At 31.5% G+C, this 21330-nt stretch overlaps 2 protein-coding genes and 1 long non-coding RNA gene across 8 annotated transcripts; 1 reads left to right on the top strand and 2 right to left on the bottom strand.

Annotated features, from left to right (window-relative positions):
* Positions 1–3028: 3028 nt before the first annotated feature.
* On the bottom strand, positions 3029–4348 carry LOC100793245 (aspartic proteinase CDR1). The gene is made up of 2 exons (XM_041007941.1): positions 3886–4348; positions 3029–3816 (listed from the first exon to the last, which is right to left on the bottom strand). Exons 1-2 carry the CDS (start codon positions 4346–4348, stop codon positions 3029–3031), a joined length of 1251 nt encoding a protein of 416 aa, XP_040863875.1.
* Positions 4349–6101: 1753 nt separating this feature from the next.
* On the bottom strand, positions 6102–8941 carry LOC106795686 (uncharacterized). 4 transcript variants are annotated; one of them, XR_001384376.2, is made up of 4 exons: positions 8597–8941; positions 7310–7470; positions 7061–7138; positions 6102–6415 (listed from the first exon to the last, which is right to left on the bottom strand). It is a non-coding gene; the product is annotated as an uncharacterized lncRNA (long non-coding RNA). The 4 variants fall into 4 exon arrangements; XR_005887929.1 differs by having other exon boundaries at positions 7310–7933; XR_005887928.1 differs by having other exon boundaries at positions 7884–8941.
* A 4692-nt stretch (positions 8942–13633) lies between these two features.
* On the top strand, positions 13634–20556 carry LOC100787075 (chaperone protein dnaJ 10-like). Of its 3 annotated transcripts, NM_001255471.1 has the most exon segments (10): positions 13713–13796; positions 13939–14057; positions 14627–14686; positions 14915–14997; positions 16508–16673; positions 16778–16907; positions 18462–18620; positions 18724–18896; positions 19977–20057; positions 20214–20556. In NM_001255471.1, coding segments are annotated over 9 exon segments (1020 nt in total). In that variant the 5' UTR covers positions 13713–13796; positions 13939–13970; the 3' UTR covers positions 20295–20556.
* The last annotated feature ends 774 nt before the right edge of the window (positions 20557–21330 follow it).

Below are 21330 nucleotides of genomic sequence, written 5' to 3' on the forward strand. Positions count from 1 at the left end.
TAAATTCTAAGATGGTTATTAAAAAAATCATTTTAGAAAGTATATTTTTTAAGATTATTTTTGAAAGAATTATCTTAAAATTATCAATATTTCTTATTTTCTTTTAAAAATTCATTTCTAAGATGGTTTTTAGTTTAAAACTGTTATAAAAAAACAAATTTTTAAGATTTTCTCTAAACGATGGTGAAAAATCTTGATTTTTCAAGATGTTACATTTCAAGACGACTCAAAATCACCATAGAAAATTTAGTTTGACCATCGTAGAATGGTCTTTCTGCACTAGTGAATATATTTTCCCCATTCCTTTGATTCTTAATTTTTTAAATTTTTAAATAAATTAGTATTTCTTTTCTTATGAAATAAATTAAATTAAAAAGAGTTGAGTCAAATTTAATTGAGTATATCAATTAAATTGCACAAAATAGATAAAAAAATAATAATATGTTATTACATTGTATTCTATTATATTTCATTCATATTTTTAAATATATTTATTTTCCATTCTTTACACATATCCCTTGGTGCAGCGGTAAAGTTGTGCCTTGGTGACTTGTTGGTCATGGGTTCGAATTGGGTTCGAATCCGGAAACAGCCTCTTTGCATATACAAGGGTAAGGCTGCGTACACATATCCCTTGATATAGACGACATAGCATGTAGATCAATGATGTAAAGTATAAGTTTAACTAGAGATCTTGAGTTTAAGTTTTAGAGATATAATTTCATTAAATACTTAGAGGAAAATTTTTATCACATGTAATAGTCTTGCAAGGCTCAATAAAATTGTTTTTCATGCATGATACTTGTGATCTAGACTAAAAAAGTTAAAGGTGAATCTTGAAAGAATAAGTTTAGGATACCGAAAGTTTTCAATATTCAAAAATATAAAAAAATATAAAATCCAAAAATTAATTTATTTAGACACACATATTCAATTATTATATAATGCAAAAATTAATTTACTTCAATATTTATCCTATCATAAAAAAATATTAAGTAAAAATTGAATTTGAATTTTATATTTACTATATTTTTCAATGATACATGCAAGATGTAATAAATTAAAATTTCCAATCTCACTAATTTATTCATTCTTTATAATAATCTAATATTTAAAATTTCCTAGAAATTGCATAACCTTTGTGGTTTTAATTATTTATTTAATTAATTGTAATTAATAAAATTCATGTTTTTTTGTGTGCATAAAATATAAATACAATGAATGAAAAATATTAGATTAAATTAATTGTAAACATATAAAATAAAATTAGAAAATATTAATTAAAGATAGAAATTAAGACATAAGAGGGTCAGTCAGGATCTAAGATCAAGTTGATGGATATAATTGATGGACAACAACTGAATATTCCTGGAGGACCTCATAGATTCATTTGACTTTGACTAGATTCTAAGCTAATTTGACCAAAACATGGAATTACAAGATCCAAAAATTAGTGTCATTAGCTTTTGTAATTTTTTTTACTTCAATATTTATCCTCTCAAACAAAAATAAAGATTAAGATTGCAATTGAATTTTATATTTAATATAATTTTCAATAATACTTGAAGGATGTAATAAATTAAAATTTCCAATATAATTGTTTTTTTTTCATTTTATATAACAATTTATATATAGTAAATAAAATTCATGTTTTTCCCATTAAATATAAATACAATGAATAAAAAAAATTAGATTAAATTAATAGTAAACGTAAAATAAAATTATAAATAATATTAGAATTATACTAATATCAATTTTATTTTGTAAATTTAAAAGGACTTTCATGAAACTTAAGAATTTAAAACAAGGATTTTTTTAAAAGTATATTTAAATTTTAAATAATCAATAGTATTTTATTCATGATTTTAATAAAGAATAGAAATTAGGAGATAAATTATTAGTATGTTTATGTATTAAGTTACATTTTTTTAATTTCAAACTTTAAACTAAATTGATTTCTCTTTCCTTAAAAAAAATATTCGGTTGACTATCTCACTACTAAAATAGATAAAATTAAATAATAATTTATATTCTATTTTATTCATATTTCCATATTAAAGGTGAATGCTGAACAAATCGTTAATTATCAATATTGAAAGTTTGAAATTCATGTTGTTTTCTTTAAATTCAATTGATATGGACCTAAAATTTGATGACTGCTCTAAATGTTCAAAACTAAAAAAAACGGAAGAACAAAATCCAAAGATTTATTTCTTTACACATACCTATGATTACATAAGACAAAAACTATTTTCTTCATATTCTTATGGAATTACATAGTTAAATTCTAATTTTAAAATTGTATTATTATGGAATAACAAAATTCAAAGTTTTATTTTTTTTACACATGCCTGTGATATTGCATAATCCAAAAATTAATTTCTTTATATTTCTATGCAATTACATAATTAAATACTAATTTAAAATTTTGTATATTATCCAACACTAAGCCTCCCTAAACTCTATCTCTTTTACAAATAAACACCATAAACTTTAATTTTATCATATATTCGCTTCAATTTGATAACTTTTCTTATTATTAAACATTATTTCCTTTAATTTCATTTAAAATGCTAATTGAAATATTTTTTTAATGAAGCCTACATAAATGATACATTATTGAGTAATTGTTCACAATCAAAATGCTATTGATTTGAAAATAAAATAAACAATGATTAGTGTGGTGACAAATTCTTGCGGTAAATTATGCCAAATGAGAAACAGTTTAGGGTAGTGCTTTTAAGCATATCTGTGTATTATCGTGATTCGTGACATGTATAGCAAATGAAGACTTTAGGTAGAATTTTTTTAGTGCAGATTTTAAATTCAGGTTGATTAAAATATTTATTAGTTAGCATATTAATTTAGGTAGGATTAAGGTTAGAATAGGAATTAAAACAAAAACTATTAAATAATTGAGAGAATAAAAACATTTAATTCTTAATTATTAAATATTGGGAGAATAGAATGAATAATGATAATGGGGGTTGTCTGATTTTATTGGACCCAAACAAGAGGCCATAGGAAATCACCCCTTGGTACAATCTGTGGGCTTAAAGGAGACAGTTTTCTTTACGAGGTCATAGCCAACCAAGAGGTTTTGTTGTGCCAAGTTCCCAAAGATGGCACCAATTTTACTTGAAATGAAAGCAAAACATACTACTCCCTTTTCCACCGGAACAAAGGTGCTGATAGGATTCAACTCAACATCTGCACCTTTAAAATGTGCTGTGATGACTGGTAAATCCAGTTCATCTGATGTAGTTTTGTAGCATAGGCTCAAGAGTTTACTTGGATCCCTAGCACGCTCTAATTTAATTACATCTGATACTGCTGATTCCAAATTCAAGTAATCTTCCTGTGGCAAAAGCGTGAGTGTTGTACCAGAGTCAATTATAATGTTTCCATCTCCACTACCAGATCCAGAAGAGGAGGAGCCTGAAAACTCTATTCTATTGTCTCCCACACTGAATGCTTCCAAGGTTAGGAAATAAAATACTTGTCCATTTAATGGGTCTAGAGGGGTTGAGACAGTTCCACGCCCAGAAACCACAGCAGCATCTCCAAAATTGAGTTTGCTAGATGAGTTAGATTCTGAAAATATTGGTGCCAAACAATAGGAAAATTTTCCACCAATTGAAGAACTCAACTGAGATATAAGAGACACGGGTCCTCCTCCAAGGCCAACTATGCCAGATCCTTCCTCTTGAAAGGTCCCCCCATTGTTGTGCCCGCATCCTATCACGGTTTTAGGAAAATGGACAGAAGAACCGTCAGTGGACCCTAAAGTTAGGGTTTCCACGCTAAGATCTCCATCTGAGTGTGAACCATCACCATAGTCAATACTATATTCACACACATTGTCCGAAGAGCAAGCGGTATTACGCAAAGATTCACACGTATTAGAAGAGCAAGGTAGGGTTTTGTAGGTTTTCGATTTTGAAGGATCGAATATTGGAGTGGTTTGCTTGTAACAGTCTTCACAGGGTTCACATTGCAGCCAAAGAATGTCACTACCTGTGTCAACAATACCCAATACTTGGAATGGTGGGCTTCCAACTGAATATCTCATTAGGTATTCACCTTGACTTGCTACTACAGTCGATTCGGCTGAATCTGTGCTCACAAAAGCTTTCTTGAAATGATTCCCACGGTTGATCGAACGACGCACAGCATTCGCAACTCGTTGGAACGGAGTTTCTGTTGGACGATACAATGGTGATCTTGACGAGTCGCGGTGGATCATTTCCACACTAAAGCCACCATCATTGGCCTTCAAGAATGAGATGTTGTATAAACACCACAATAAAACCAGAGCAAGAGAGCAATAACGTGTAATCATTGCCATCACTAAGATGCACAAAACTAAATACACAACCTCTCAGATTATTTAGAATTGTAACTGCTTGTGAATTCTTACTGCATGCCTTTTTATAAGATTCTAGAGATTGTGGCATTTATGAATGAGTATGGCCTGAAATGCAGTACTTGTTCATTATGCCCTTACCACACACATATAATTAAAATCTTGCGATTTTTAAATTAGTATTTAATTATGTAATTCCATAACAATATATAGAGAATAATTTTTGGATTATGTAATATCATAGGCATGTGTAAAACAATAAAACTTTGGATTTTGTTCTTCCATAAGAATACAATTTTAAAATTAGTATTTAATTATTTGATTCCATAAGAATATGAAGAAAATAATTTTTGTATCACGTAATATCATGGGTATGTGTAAAAAAATAAAACTTTGGATTTTGTTGTTCCATAAGAATACAATTTTAAAACTAGAATTTAATTATGTAATTCCATAAGAATATGAAGAAAATATTTTTTGTATCATGCAATCATAGGTATGTGTAAAGAAATAAATCTTTGGATTTTGTTCTTCCATTTTTTTAATTTTTAACATTTAGAGCAGCCATCAAATTTTAGGTTCATATCAACTGAATTTAAAGAAACAAACATGAATTTCAATATTCATAACTATTTGTTCAGCATTCACCTTTAATTTGGAAATATGAATAAAATAGAATAGAAATTATTATTTGATTTTATCTATTTTGGTGTGATTTAATTGAGATATTAAACCAAATTGACTTATCCTATTATTTTTTTTCAGGAAAGAGAAATCAATTTAGTTTAAAGTTTGAAATAAAAAAAATAAAAATTAAATGCAACTTAATATATAAACATACTAAAACAAAAAAAATTGCAATTCCATGTTTTGATCAAATTAGCTTAGAATCTAGTCAAAGTCAAACGAATTTATGAATTCCTCCAAGAATATTCACTTGTTGTCCATCAACTATATCCATCTACTTGGTCTTAGAGCCTGACTCACCCTCCTATGACCTAATTTCTATCCTTAATTAATATTTTCTAATTTTATTTTATATTTTTACTATTAACTTAATCTAATATTTTTCATTCACAGTATTTATATGTTTTGCACGCAAAAAACATGAATTTTATTAATTACAATTAATAAATGAATAATTAAAACCTCGAAGGTTATGCAATTTCTAGGAAATTTTAAATATTAGATTATTATAAAGAATAAATAAATTAATAGGATTGGAAAATTTAATTTATTACATCCTGCATGTATTATTGAAAATTATAAAAAAATATAAAATTAAAATTCAATCTTACTTAATATTTATTTTTGTCAGAGAGGATAAATATTGAAGTAAATTAATTTTTACATTATATAATAATTTAATATGCGTGTCTAAATAAATTAATTCTTGGATTTTATATTTATTATATTTTTCAATATCGAAAACTTTCTGTATCGTAAACTTATTCTTTCAACATTCACTTTTAACTTTTTTTAGTCTAAACCACAAATATCTGACATGGAAAACAATTTTGTCGAGCCTTGCAAGACATAGGCAGCCAACTTTTCCTTTGAGTTTTCGATGAAATTACATCTCTAAAATCCAAACTCGAGATCTATGATTAAATTGAAATTTTGCGTCATTGATCAATGTATGATGTGGTCTATATAATAGAATATTATGTTTGACCTATTTTTGTTCAATTTAATTGATATACTGCTGATGCTACCCAAGTGATGCTTTTGATAATATCAATAAAAAAAATTATCCAATCAATAACTTTACAGTTCTTGGCATGTCATTACCACTAAATCACTTGCCAAAACTCCATTGCCCACAATCCAGTACAAAAAAAGATATCATATCATATACATAGAGTACTTGAAAAGGGTCACTGTTTAGTTATGACAAATTTCCAGTAACAGACATCATCACAATTTTACCCAAACATGTAAAAGTAAATTTGTATCAACTCGCTTTGAACACATGACTAATTACCTTGCTTGCCAAATTAACAGAGGTTTCTTCCTTGATTTCTCTTAACACGGGGAAATTACTCGAATCTACACACATCAAAATTTAGCATCAAGTTGAAAATAAACTGAAAATTCAGGTTATATCAAAGCTGAAATAATAGAAGACCTTCGAGAGGCTGAAAATTCATCAGTCATTTTCTAAGCTTAACTATTAAGCTCTTGTCTTCACGTATGTGGTGAAAAATAAGAAAAAATGTTTATAATTTATTAAAATAGTATAACTTTTTTTAATAAAATAGTATATGCAAGGGAGAAAGCATACAATAAAACTGTTTTTATAACTTTTTTTAATATATTATTTATTGTTAATTATATTTTTATAAATTTAATTATAATTTATTAAAATTTATAAAATAGCAAATAAATATTATTATACAAGAAGTGAGACTTATGTAATTTTATAGTTCTTAATATAAAAAAATTGGATGAAATTTTCAATAAATTTTAACTATTAATAAAAATGTGTTAGGAAAATATAAATTTAAAAAAGTTTGACAAAATTTATTACTAAAATGTTATATCATGCATATTATATATATAGAACTAAAGAAATTAAATAAGTGTACACGAAATGAGGCAAGATCAAAACAACTAATTAGTGAAGTACTCTTGATTCACTAAATTTACCATGACAGTATTTTTTTTTTCAATATACATATATAATCAACTTACTTGTGAGGAAGTAACAACTGTGATTCCCATATCTTTTGCAAGCCCGTATAGGTGTTCTTCAACATCAACACTATTGCACTGCCAACACTATTTTTTGTTAGGATATGAAACAAGATTAACAATGAAAAAAAAGCAACAATTTCTCTGAAAAGGAGTTGAAGACTTTCTAAGGGGCACCTCTATGAAACAAAAATGCTTAAGAAATTTAAAAAATTCTGTCTAAAATTTCAAGAGATTATATTTACATACCATCCCCAATCTTTGTTGTTCTCTTAGAGAAAGAATGTCTTTTCATTTTAAATTCGCATCCCAGTTGCTTCCCTCCCTTTCTAGAAGATAATCTACTCCGTTGTCCTCCACTGAGTGCACCAGACTCTGATCGTGTTTGTGTTCAAAATCCCTATCCATGACTGAAAAAGCACAAGATGAACAAAATATGTATATAAAAACTAGTCATGAAAGATTGCTTCTCAATATAGAATCACTTGCTTCTGCCTTATAAAATTGTATTTAAGTAACCAATGACTTATCAAATTAATTAGACGGCATGTGCTGAAGATCTAGCCAATTAAACGTTTAAAAAAAAATCAAAATCCAGAGAGTAATATAACTGAAGTCTCTAGAACAAATACATTGTATCTCTACAATTATGATAAACATCAGAGATCATAAACAAGTCATTAAATCCCCCTGCCAATAATAAGAGTATCATAGTCTCTCCATATACAAATAATGCACGAAAATGTAATCATAGTAATACATTTAATTAATAATCCTTAAAATAATTTGGCTTGGTGAATTATTATAAGATGTAGTCACTTACCATCAGTGTAAACCAGGAGAAAAAGCATTGTGATGAACCAGATTGGGGTGCTAAAAAATTAGAAAGAGAACAGTTAATTATTCTATAATTTTCTAAGACATGTGTGACATGTTATTTTCATTTTTTTTATCAGAGTGTGACAGTTCATCTAGGAGGAGGACTAGTCAATCTTGCGGGCCATGAAGCTAATCCACTCTAACAACATAAGTACTATATTTTATTAACAAGCTTACAAAGTGAAGATGTCCTGTGAAAATTAAAATACAATAAGTAACAGACAGAATTACTGTGAAGATGGCATTCAATCAGGTTCATTTCACCAATCAGAATTAAGAAAGAAACATACACACGCATGTTTAAAAACTATGTAGCAGTAATAACAGTAGCAGTAGTGAGTAGTATATCTATCAAATGGTTGAACTATACCTACCCTATATGTTTTTGTATATACAAGCAAATAACATTTCGATACCAAGTTAACATTATTCATAATTCAAAATAGTAACTGAATATAAAAATTAAAATATTCCTTGCATATGGATAGCCAAATCTGTCAAGGAAATTGTTTTAATAATCCAAGGGGAACAATACAGCCAAACAAATTTAGCTGAATTCATATTGCAAAGAATATAAAACTTTCAAGTTAAAAGCATGTAATTATGATTAAAATGAACAGAATTTCATTTCTCAACTAGAACCACAGAGGCACAAACCCATTAAAGCTGTCTTAGCTAGTAAGGCCATTACAAATGGCCAAGACATCCATGTAGTAAAGAAATCTTCATCAAATTCAAACTGTGCTTTCAAATCATGGTGTGATATATTTGATTTCAGTGGCAATCCAACCACACTATCTGCAGTATATTCGAATTTCCTCATTAAAATAGTGTCATGCTTGCACTGCGAGGCTAGATTTTCTTCATTTTGTCTTGCTTCATTTGTTCCAATATTATCAACCTGCAGATTATAACATACAAAGTTGGTTAATGATTTCTCCACTCATATAAAATAATACTATATATCTAGATATAGCAAACACATGGTGGCGAAGAGGCAAAACAAAAGAATCAGTAGAAGCATGTTGCTTCAAAACAATAGAAAGGGTCAATATATATATAAATTAAATTTTTTTAAAATACAACTTACCTTTAACAATTTGTATAAAAAAATTTCCTCTGCTGTCATCCTTTCATACTCTTTCTTCTTCTTAAATCTAAAGAAAATATATATATATATATATATATATATATATATATATATATGTATATAAAATTGAAAACTTTTGAGCTATTATTTAAATATGAGTACCTTAGTTACTCTATTAAATTATTAATAATAATTAATCAAATTCAATTTTACTTATTATTCCTACTTAATTACTTATTTCTCCCCATTTAACAACTTGTAGACTCCTCATAGTTTCTCAATTAATTCATCATGCTTCCATTTATAATTATGCTAGATATTTGACATGAATGCATCACCAAATTTGTATGATAAGTAATTGAATATTATTCTAAAACTAAAAAATGAGTAACCTTTTGTTATAATTGTTTAAAATCTTCAATTTGCTTCACTTTTTATATTTTTTCTAAAATATTTTTTATCATGTATCTAATAATTTTAAAATTATTTTGATTGTGATTTTGATTGATATATAAGTATATTTACTTTATTGTCTATTTCCTGTAAAAAAAATTGCTATCCATTTGTTGTAATGTTGAATATTTTACATGTATATTATAGTATTTTATATACTATATTTTAAAGATGGGTAAATTGAGCATAATTCTACAATTTTACAAAACTTAAAAATTAAAAAATAGAAAACTGGTATATATATTATGTCAATATTTCTTAATTATTATTCGGTTACATACTATGAACTTATTTACATAGTTAAATAAATTAAATTGTTCTTAATTAGTTTCTTTACATTAATATTATTTGTTATTTTAAAAATTAAGACAACAACAACAACAACAACAACAACGCCTTATCCCACTAGGTGGGGTCGGCTACATGGATCAACTTCCGCCATAATGTTCTATCAAGTACCATACTTCTATCCAAACCATTAATTTCGAGATCCTTTTTTATAACCTCTCTTATAGTCTTTTTGGGTCTTCCTCTGCCTCGAATTGTTTGTCTTCTCTCCATCTGGTCTACTCTCCTCACTACAGAGTCTACCGGTCTTCTCTCTACATGCCCAAACCACCTAAGTCTATTTTCCACCATCTTCTCTACAATAGGCGCTACTCCAACCCTCTCTCTAATAGCTTCGTTTCTAATTTTATCCTGTCGAGTCTTACCACACATCCACCGCAACATCCTCATCTCCGCTACACCGACTTTATTCTCATGTTGGCTCTTGACCGCCCAACATTCTGTTCCGTACAAAATCGTCGGTCTTACCGCAGTCCGATAAAACTTTCCCTTTAGCTTGATCGGTACCTTTGCATCACATAACACCCCCGATGCTTTTCTCCATTTCATCCATCCTGCTTGAATGCGATGATTCACATCCCCTTCAATTTCCCCATCATCCTGTATTACAGACCCAAGATATTTAAACCGTGTGACTGAAGAGATAATATGGTCTCCTATTTCACCTCTGAGTTAGAAACCCTCCTTCTTTTGTTGAACTTAACATTCCATATACTCCGATTTGCTTCTGCTTAGGCGAAAGCCATGTGTTTCTAGAGTTCGTCTCCAAAGTTTCCAACCTCTCATTCAAACTCCTCCCTCGACTCTCCAAGGAGGACTATGTCATCTGCAAAAAGCATGCATCTCGGCGCTATCTCTTGGATTTGTTCCGTGAGGACATCTAGAATTAAGGTAAAAAGGTAGGGGCTAAGGGTTGACCCTTGATGTAAACCAATTGTGATGGGAAAATCGTCTGACTCTCCACCCTGTGTCCTAACACTAGTCGATACCCTATCATACATATCTTGGATAGCTCGAATATATGCAACCCTAACCCCTTTCTTCTCTAGAGCTTTCCACAAAATCTCTCTAGGCACTCTATCATACGCTTTCTCCAAGTCAATAAAAATCAAGTGCAAGTCTTGTTGGGCCATGCGATATTGCTCCATCACCCGCCGTAATAAATAAATCGCTTCCATGGTCGACCTTCCCGGCATGAAACCAAATTGATTCTCAGTAACTTGAGTCTCCTTTCTTAATCTCCGTTCGATCACTCTTTCCCATAATTTCATGGTATGACTCATGAGCTTGATTCCCCTATAATTTGCACAATTTTGTATATCCCCCTTGTTCTTATAGATTGGCACTAACGTGCTTCTCCTCCATTCCTCCGGCATGCGTTTTGACCTCATAATTTCGTTAAAGAGTTCGGTGAGCCACTCAAGACCTCTATCTCCAAGAGTTTTCCACACTTCAATAGGTATGTTGTCTGGCCCCACTGCCTTACCATTACTCATTCTTTTCAACGCTTCCTTTACTTCCTGTTTCTGAATCCGACGATAGTACTTATAGTTCCGGTCCTCTTCTCTTGTGTCTAGACTGCTAGAGTCATGTCCATATCCATCATTAAATAAGTTGTGGAAATACGCCTTCCACCTTTCCTTGATATCTCTTTCATGCACTAAGACTTTGCCTTCTTCATCCTTAACACACTTTACTTGATCCAAATCTCTAGTCTTCCTCTCTCTACCCTTAGCAAGCCTATATATAGATCTTTCTCCGTCCCTGGTTCCTAGAGCTTGGTATAGTCCGTCAAAAGCTTGGGCTCTTGCCTCACTCACCGCCTTCTTGGTTTCATTTCTAGCTATCTTATACTTATCCCAAGTTTCAGAATTTCTACACCTAGACCACTCCTTGAAACACTCCTTTTTTACTCTAACTTTGCTCTGAACATTTTCATTCCACCACCACGATTCTTTACCCCTAGGTCCAAAACCTCTAGATTCACCCAACGTCTCTTTAGCCACTTTAATAATCTCTTGGGACATCTTGTTCCACATATTATTTGCACTTCCTTGTGATTGTCCACACCAACCCTCCCATATCTTTTGTTGGAAGATTCCTTGTTTCTCACCCTTCAAGTGCCACCATTTGATCCTTGGTGCTACCAGAGGACTTCTTCTCTTTGCCCTATCTCTAATTCTTACATCCATAACCAAAACTCTATGTTGGGTAGTCAAGCTCTCTCCCGGGATAACTTTACAGTTCAAGCAATACTTCCTATCAGACTTCCTGATAAGGAAGAAATCTATCTGAGAACATGTCCCTCCACTTTTGTAAGTGATAAGATGTTCCTCTCTTTTCTTAAACCATGTATTGGCTATAGAAAGATCCAAAGCCTCCGAAAACTCCAAGATGGATTTACCCTCCCCATTCATCTCCCCTAGGCCAAAACCCCCATGCACCCCCTCAAAACCTCTAGCCACGCTACCTACATGTCCATTGAGATCCCCTCCTAGGAAAACTTTCTCTCCTTGGGGTATATCCTGAAGTACCCCTTCTAGATCCTCCCAAAATTTTACCTTAAAGTGTTCTGCTAACCCAACCTGAGGTGCGTACCCACTAATAACATTAAAGGTGTCCTGTCCCACTACCAATTTTAAGACTATGATACGATCTCCTACTCTTCTTACATCCACGACATCCTTCTTCCACTCCTTGTCCACAATAATCCCTACCCCATTTCTTGATCTGATTTTTCCCGTATACCACAGCTTAAATCCCGAGTTGTCTAATTCTTTCGCTTTTTCACCTGTCCACTTAGTTTCTTGTAGGCACATAAAATTGATCTTCCTCCTCACCATAACATCCACTATTTCCATAGATTTTCCAGTAAGTGTGCCTATATTCCATGTACCAAAGCGAATCCTCCTGTCATGAACTAGCTTCTTTACCCACACCCGTTCACGAAAATGTGGGAACCCTTGCTTACTTTTCACTACATCCGGGCGGCGATGCAGCGGCTCTTGCTCTTTTGACACTGTACTCGAGCCATACAGCGCGTTGCTTCCGGGCAACGACCTAGCATTCACATTATTACGTAATTGATCCATGTCATAGAGATTCGACAAAGTTTAACGTTGGCTGTCGAAAGCCTAACACAACCCTCTCCTTTTATCCGGGCTTGGGACCGGCTAAGAATAGCAAAGCTACCCTAGGCAGGATTAAAACTTCGTACCCCATTGCCCAGAGGCTCTTCGCTATGCAAAGGTATGGGGGAGGGATGTTGTACGCAGCCTTACCCTTGCATATGCAAAGAGGCTGTTTCCGGATTCGAACCCATGACCAACAAGTCACCAAGGCACAACTTTACCGCTGCACCAGGGCTCGCCCTCATTTTAAAAATTAAGACACCGGATATAAATTTATTTGCAATGTTATTAATTTTTTACATTGTACTTATTTTTTATAAAATTTAAGATATTAGTTGTTCTCTTTTATAAGAAATAATTTATAATATTTCTTGTATTAATTATTTTTAGATTAGAAGTATTTCTCATTAAAAAAGGAAATAAAATATATTTATAAATAAAAAATATTAATGACAGATAATTTTAAAAAAAGTAAAGATAAATTTATTATTATAAATTAAATTAATAATTTTTTTAATGTTAATGAATTAGGTAATATGTTATATATTGAAACTCAGGAATGTCTAGTGAATTGAAATTGTTGAGATTGAAATGCAAGAGTACCTAATTTCCTTCCACCAACGTGGCATTTTATTATTAGAATTTAGAATCCACATGTCTCATCCTTAGAAAGAAAAAGAAAAAAAAAATCAGAAAGCATTATCATCAAGTACGTGGTCTCTTGAAAACGACACCATTTCCTCTGTGGCACGGATCCACCTGAAATTTGAGATTCCTTCGAATTGTTAACTCTCTCAATTTCAAGTTGGAAACTTTTTCGATTTTCGCTTTCTGGGTCGGTTCCATAATCTGTGTCAGCAAACTCTTTCACGAGTTTTTCACTCTCTTGTTGTTAAGTGATTTCTATTGACACCATGCATCTAACTAGTTTTTTTTCTTGCCCCCTTTTGGGATTTATTCAATTTGCTTAATTTTAGAGGTGTGAATTGTTATTTGAAAGTCACAAGCAATGGTGAAGGACACTGCATATTATGACATATTAGGTGTCAATTTTGATGCATCTGCTGCAGAGATCAAGAAGGCTTATTATGTCAAGGTAATAAATAATGAAATGAATGCCCTTCACTTTTCTGATTTGTGCAACCAGAAACTCAGATTTGAGGATGTTATTGTATTATTATCTGATCTGAGGGAATGTTGAATTTTGTTATACAATGTATTTATGTTTTGGAAACAATTAGGTAGTTACATAAATATGGTTTCAGCTTCTTTGTTGTTTGAATTTGTATCCTTTCTGAGATTGGTGCTACACAATTCAGATAACTCAGCTGATTTGGTTATTTTTATGTTTTCTATTTTGAATTGTTTGTGAAATTTGGAGTTCAATATGCCCCAAAGAGTCAACTCCTGAAGTTGTTTAATGATCTTGTTCTGCCTACGAATGTGCTAACCAAATTGGTGACACAGAAAAATTATAGGGTGGCTTGTGGGAGAGAGTAAAGGAAATAATGGTTCTCTTCTACATATTTTTAGATTGGATATTTAGAAGACCACATTAATGCTGGTTTTTTACCTTTTCTATTTTTCCTGACTGAATCTTAAACTTGACAGTTCCTCCTTTGTGTCACTTTAATGACTATTAATCTCTCTCTCTTCCCTTTGCAGGCTAGAATTGTTCACCCCGATAAAAATCCTGGGGATCCTAAGGCCGCAGAAAATTTTCAGGTAATCATTAAGAATTTTGTTGGCTTCATAAGACCATGCAATTTTACATTATTAATTTATTACTAGATTTCATTAACAAAGTTATTTACATCCTTCTTAGTCCTTACTGTTAGATGTTTGGCAGTATAAATCATAGGAGAATTTATACATTTGGATCCCTCCCTCTATTCAGTTTGCTTTATTTTTCTCAAAATATTTTTCTGTCTGGTTGCCTGGTATCTTTACCAGAAACTTGGTGAGGCTTACCAGGTTTTAAGTGATCCTGGGAAGCGTGCAGCATATGATGAGCATGGAAAGGAGGGAGTACCACAGTAAGTTTATACGATCTTACACGACTGAAAGTAATTAGCTAATAATTGCGTGCAAGAAATTCATGCTCCATCAAATGGTGCAGTGCTGCCTTTGCTATTCAAAGATAACTTGTGTAGGTTGTTGTCAGAAAGCAATTTCAGATCTAATTGTTTAATCTCTTTCATTGACTTTTCCTTTTCTTGTCACTATATTCAGTTATTACTGATTGAAAATGGAATTAAAAATATGTATTATTCACTGAATATACTCTGTATTTTTCTGAATCTGATCAAATATTGGTGTGATTCAAGTCCAGAAAATGGGTTAAAAGCTACTGTAAAAAGAAGTAAAAGAAATAACAAGAAGAAAAGGATAGAGACACTATAGACACTTAGAGGGCTTGCTTCCTCACTGCCCAAAAGGCCAAAACTACACTCAACCTTTTTGTGCCCCCTTTATCTCCCCTCCTTCTCTCTTATACTCAACCTATCCGAATTTCACTCTCCAAAATTCAGACTTACCCTTTTCGTCCATCTGATATCTCATTCCCCGCATGATCAAGCATAGGAAGGTTCCTAGCATGGTCTTTGTTATATTGCTAGTAGTACTTGCCAACCTCATAGGTTATGTTTCTTCATGTTGCAAGCTAGAAAGCAGGTCTAATGGAACTATCTTAATGAAACTCCTTGAGGTATTTAGTATGTATTCGGGTTAGCTTATTTTGACAAAATATACCTTATAATCATAATTTTGCTAAGCTTTTGAAGAAAAAAAAAAGAAATTCCTCTCAAAATTAATCAATTCAAGCAAGAATTAGAGCTGCAGAGATGTTGCTTATAAAAATCTATAATTTGACCTAAGTTTGCCAGTCCTGTGAGTATTTTCCACGATGTTGAGGTATCAAAATTACAGTGGAGACCTAATACAAATAGAATCTTACTAGCTGCTGCTAAAAAATCATTTTATTTGATGGATGAGAGAATGAACTACTCTATTTGTATCAGTGTTGTTAAATAGCAGCTATGGCGCCCACCATGGCGGAATGGCATGGCAGATTTTCTGCCAACCGCCATAGAAAATTTGTGAAGGGAGGCCCGCCATGAGGCACGATGGTGTGTTTATATGGCAGAATTTCGGCCTTCTTCTATCTGCCATTGATAAAGCTGTTTTGTATTGAACTAGAAAGACAGAAAAAAGACAAGAGGACAGTGTCTTCATCCCATGATTTCAAGTCTGGTACCATAATATCCAGATTGATTCTATGTATTATCTTAATAAGGAAAGACAAACAATCCTAGCTAATTTACAAGAAAACTAAAAGTAAAATTAAAGCCCTAAAATTAATATATAACATAATAAATCCCAAAATTAGTATCAACCAATCAACCCAATTAAAGCTTTTTGTTTAAGAGAATTTCGCTAATATCATTATTTTATTTAGATGTTTCAAGATGAATCTAATGTAGCAGAATGTTTTCATGGATTGAGAAAACCTGCAGAATACACTGATTCTTTTTTATTATTATTCAGAGATTCCATGATGGACCCTACAACTGTATTTGGAATGATTTTTGGAAGTGAATATTTTGAAGAATATATTGGAAAACTTGCACTTGCTTCTTTATCATCTATAGAAATCGAGGAAGACTCACAGGATCCTGAAGTTCTGAGGCAGAGAATTCAAGAAAAGATGAAAGTATTCTGTTTCTTCTAGTTCTTTATGACAGTTTTCCCAAATCCTTTTTATGGCTCCCCTGATATTTTGGTAGCTGAAGCTGTTTTCTTGTTATTTAACCATAGGCATGGCAGAAGGAAAGGGAGCAGAAGCTTTCAACAATTCTGAAAGATCGCCTGCAACCATTTGTTGATGATCGAGAAGATGAATTTACAGCATGGGCACAATCAGAAGCACGTAGTCTTTCTAAAGCTGGTAAATTCCCTCTGTTTATCATGTAATTTTAATTATTTATTATTTAGGGATAGTGACTCCAGAACTTAGAAGTTTCAATTACTGAAACTTTTCTTTATCAAGAATGTCATTTTATTCTCTAGGTATGTCAGCATGCATTCTAGAGCTAGCCATCAACTGAGACCATTTTTTAGTACTATTTGAGGTTTTAGTATAGAAAGGGCTTGCAATAAATTAACCTGGTTTATTGAAGTAATATATACTTGTAGTTTTGTATAACAAAATTTTTGTAGAGGTGCAAATTATGTTTATTCAGTTTTGAAATATAAATGGCATTATTCAATGAAAGTAAAACGCATATTCATTCTGGTGAAATTTAGAATCTTGCAGAATGCTTTAATATGTTATTACATTATTTCCCACTGAAGGACAATGTCCGAATACTGTCTAATTTGTAAGCATATCAAGCTACCAAATTCTTAGTCTGTAATAGTCCTGGCTTTCTGTAGTTGGATTATTATGATTCTTACTTTGTTAGGAATGTTATTAGGTTGTGTTGAGCTCGTAGTAGCTGTTCCACATTTATGCTTGAATGGTGATTCTATTCCATGCTTATACTGTCGATTGAGTGATCCTATGCTTGTTAGTAGGAAAAGACATTAATCTAGGCCTCATTCTACAGTATCTTAAATTGAGCGTGAAATCCCATTGAGGCTAGATTCTTATGTACTCTTAGAGTACTAAACTCAATTGATAGGGACTTGAGTATATGGGGTGTTCAAGTTCCACTCCCACATCAACTTGTATGGGATGCTTAGTGAAGTACTTAAATGGTTTTGTTCTCGCCCTTGATAGAAATTGGTTCAGATTAAGCTCCCAAGGAATAAATTTTCATTAAGAACCCTAATTCCCAATCCTGGCCTCAATGTTGTTTATGAATCAAGAACAAGGCAAGGACAATGAAATGAACACTCCTGGACTTTCAGGAGGTTCAAGTCTCTCCCAATTTTGAAATCATTATCAAACTTAGATTGAATTTCGAGCATTGGAGTATTACTCTTAGAATTTCTCATTCCAAAGATGGGGGGTTATGATTCCATATGCTCCATGGAATGGGATTTAATTTTTTTCCCGATGTACCATCGTTATTTTCATGAAATGACAAGTACCCTTATTGAAATTGTAGATAACTGAATTTTTATCTCTCCAATAAATTGTTTCGCCTCATACAACTATACTACCTTGAGTAAAACATGAATAAGAGAGAATAGAAATTTAAGTTGTAACTAACAACTGTGCCAAAACATTTTTCACATGACACTTGAAAATTCAACATGAGAGGATCCATTTCTCTACATTATAGAACCTCCGCCATGTACTTCAAACAGAATTTCATCATATGTTTATCACTTCATCTTCATCTTATAGTTTTAATCTCTAACAGCAATTAACATGCTGCACATTAAAAGGATGACAGGGCTATTGTTAATTTCATGTAGGAACACTATGTTTGTTCACTCCTAGTTCTTTTCTTCCCCTGGAATTTTGTTAACTCATTTCTGGCATTATTTTCAGCTTTTGGAGAAGCCATGCTACATACAATTGGTTACATCTACACGCGAAAATCTGCAAGAGAACTTGGAAAGGATATGCGGTATATGAATGTTCCCTTTTTGGCAGAGTGGGTGCGAGACAAAGGACACCGTATAAAATCACAAGTAACAGCAGCCTCAGGTTGTAGACTATTTATTGTTATATTTGTGTTGTCTATCAGTTGAAAGGATATGGACATTTCCCAAATTTGGGATGTTCTAATGGAACTTATCCATTTCTGTAGGAGCTGTGTCCCTCATTCAAATACAAGAAGAACTCAAGAAGCTAAACCAAGGAGAAAACAAAGAAGAAAGCATAGTCAAAGCTATTGAAGATAAGAAGGATGCCATGATTAATTCTCTATGGCAGATCAATGTTATTGATATTGAATCAACTCTGTCACGTGTTTGCCAAGCTGTAAGTTGCAGTATTTACTTTCTATCATTTAAAAATAACAGTCTTGGCTGATAACTCAGAAATATAAGTTTTTCCCCCTACTTACCTGCTGTGCATGACATTTGTTAATTTGCAATTTTTGGCCTACTTGGAAGAATTCATCTTTTTAACCCTCAATTCTAGAAACAACTTGGATCACTGTGCTAATATCTTTTAGGCTTCATTGGAGTTTTTTGCCCCTCTATCTCTATTATGGCCTATTTGCAATTTTCATCCCCTATCATTTTTTTGCTTGAATTTTATCCCCTAATTTTTTAATTTTGACAATCAAGTCCTTTAATATTTTAGTTAATTACACTAACTACCCCTAAGATTTTGTGAAACTACACAAACACTTCCTGTTTTTTTAACATTTACAGTAACCTCCCTTACAGGGGACCACGGTATAATGTTTTTCAAACAATTAAGGGGGTTAGTTTAATGTATATGGGAATGTCAGTGTATATTTTTCAATCAATTAAAGGGGATAGTGTAGAAGTAGAAAAATCAGGGGATATTTTTGTAATTTTACAAAACTCCAGGGGTAGTTAGTGTAATTTACTTTTTTTTTAATTGCTACAATCAAGCCCTATTGTTACTTTTTTTTTAATTGCTACAATCAAGCCCTATTGTTACTTTTTTTTCCTATCTAAAACTCTTGAATTCTCATTTTTTTTCTGAAACTATCCGTAAACTAAACCCCTTAAACTATTTTAAACCCACATTCAATTAAAACCCACCAATCAAAACATTCTATTTCATCTAAAATTAAAATAAAAAAAGTCTCATTTTTTTCCTCTTCGAAAGCGTAACCTCACTTCCTGTAAATTCTTCGGCATTTCATCAAATTATTAACTTCTAAACCTTATATAGATTATTTTCTATTTCAAATTCATCTTAAACATGTAACTATTTGAGTATAAAATAAGAATTTTGAGAGTTTTATGTAAAGGAAAAGTGATGGAAGCACTTAATTGTAAAACGGTGAAAAGTATGACATTTATGAAATATCAATTAATCACATCACAAGTTTTAAGAAAATGTCTTTGTTATTTTTCTCAGGTTCTTAAAGATCCAAGTGCCTCCAAAGATGTTCTGAAGTCTCGAGCCAAAGCATTGAAAAAGTTAGGAACTATCTTTCAAGTAAGTGTTTGATTTCTGATATTAGTGCATCAAACACTATGTTTCTAATAAGTGTTTGATTTCTGATGTTGGTGCATCACTAATATATATGATTGCACTAATCAACTGTGACATTTTGTTTACTTGTAATTAAGAATATTTCATTTTGGTTCTCAGGGTGCTAAGTCTGCTTATAACAGAGAAAACAGCCTACGCAAGGAAAGTGACAAAACATCAGATGCTGCTTCCTCATCATAGTCATCTTGTTCAGTTTGTCATGAGCGGTATTCTTATGGCCTTCTGACTCAGTGGATTTTGAACATTGTTTCTTACAGTGCTGTTAATAGGCATGGTATGTAATTTCACTTGGACTTATGGATTGGATTAAGCTGCCATAATTACACACACTTGTATTTAATTATTATCATCTATTGATAATTGATTTCGTTTCATTTTTTTTACCATATCTACACATATGAGATCTAGTTCGTATGAAGTGAACTTATTTTAGAGGGCAAAATAAGTAATCTTGATTGTTGATATTATGTGTACATATATATAAATTACAAATGAGTTGAAATACTAATTGTTAATTTTCCATCAATAATAGAGATAATTTATTTTATCCTTATTTACTTTGAAAGAGTCAAATTCACACCTGGATGTGAATGGTATTATTGGATGTACAGTAATGTGTCATTTTTATATTACCATGTAGATTTTTTTTAGTAATGACATAAAATTTATACTTATAAAAATAATTTTATAGTTGAAGTATAAACTATAGTAATTTGATAAAAAATAATAAAATTCTTCAAGTTGCATTATATATAGTGACATAGTTTTCCCAAAGCTATTTTTGTAAATTATATTGCCGATTTTGTTTGAAGAACACTCCAACGAGTAAATATCTTAGAATGGATTTGTTTCTAACTAATTTTTGTAGAAAAATATGTTAATGGAAAATATTTTTGCAGTAAAATTTTAATTATAAGATGTTTTCAACCCAAAAAGTTAAATGGGCATGCGTGCTATCATGTTTGTAGCTTCTTTTAAATTTAGATTGCAATAGATTTGCTTCGTTCGCATGTGTGCGTGTATGTCACTCATGCTATCGGAAGTTTTAAAAATTACCAATTTAGTGACTTATTTTATGATCGCAATCTTCTATAAAATCACCTACAATGTGTGACACAATTTTATGTTACGCATTTTCTATTTTCTAATCAAACTATAATCAAAGTGTTGTATGTGTAGTTTTTCAACGAAAATCAGAGTTTTATTAGGTAATAGG

This window comes from Glycine max, chromosome 13, assembly GCF_000004515.6.
Source record: "Glycine max cultivar Williams 82 chromosome 13, Glycine_max_v4.0, whole genome shotgun sequence".
Lineage (NCBI taxonomy): Eukaryota > Viridiplantae > Streptophyta > Magnoliopsida > Fabales > Fabaceae > Glycine > Glycine max.

What these genes read in the sequence shown, in the direction of transcription:
- LOC100793245 (XM_041007941.1), bottom strand. Translation starts at nt 4,348, where the DNA reads ATGGCAATGATTACACGTTATTGCTCTCTTGCTCTGGTTTTATTGTGG. An exon ending in TAATACGTGTGAATCTTTGC is followed by an intron (nt 3,817 to 3,885) that starts GTAATACCGCTT and finishes GTTCACACTCAG; the next exon opens with ATGGAGATCTTAGCGTGGAA.
- LOC100787075 (XM_006593355.3), top strand. Translation starts at nt 13,971, where the DNA reads ATGGTGAAGGACACTGCATATTATGACATATTAGGTGTCAATTTTGAT. An exon ending in AGGCCGCAGAAAATTTTCAG is followed by an intron (nt 14,687 to 14,914) that starts GTAATCATTAAG and finishes TATCTTTACCAG; the next exon opens with AAACTTGGTGAGGCTTACCA. An exon ending in AGTTAGGAACTATCTTTCAA is followed by an intron (nt 20,058 to 20,213) that starts GTAAGTGTTTGA and finishes TTTGGTTCTCAG; the next exon opens with GGTGCTAAGTCTGCTTATAA.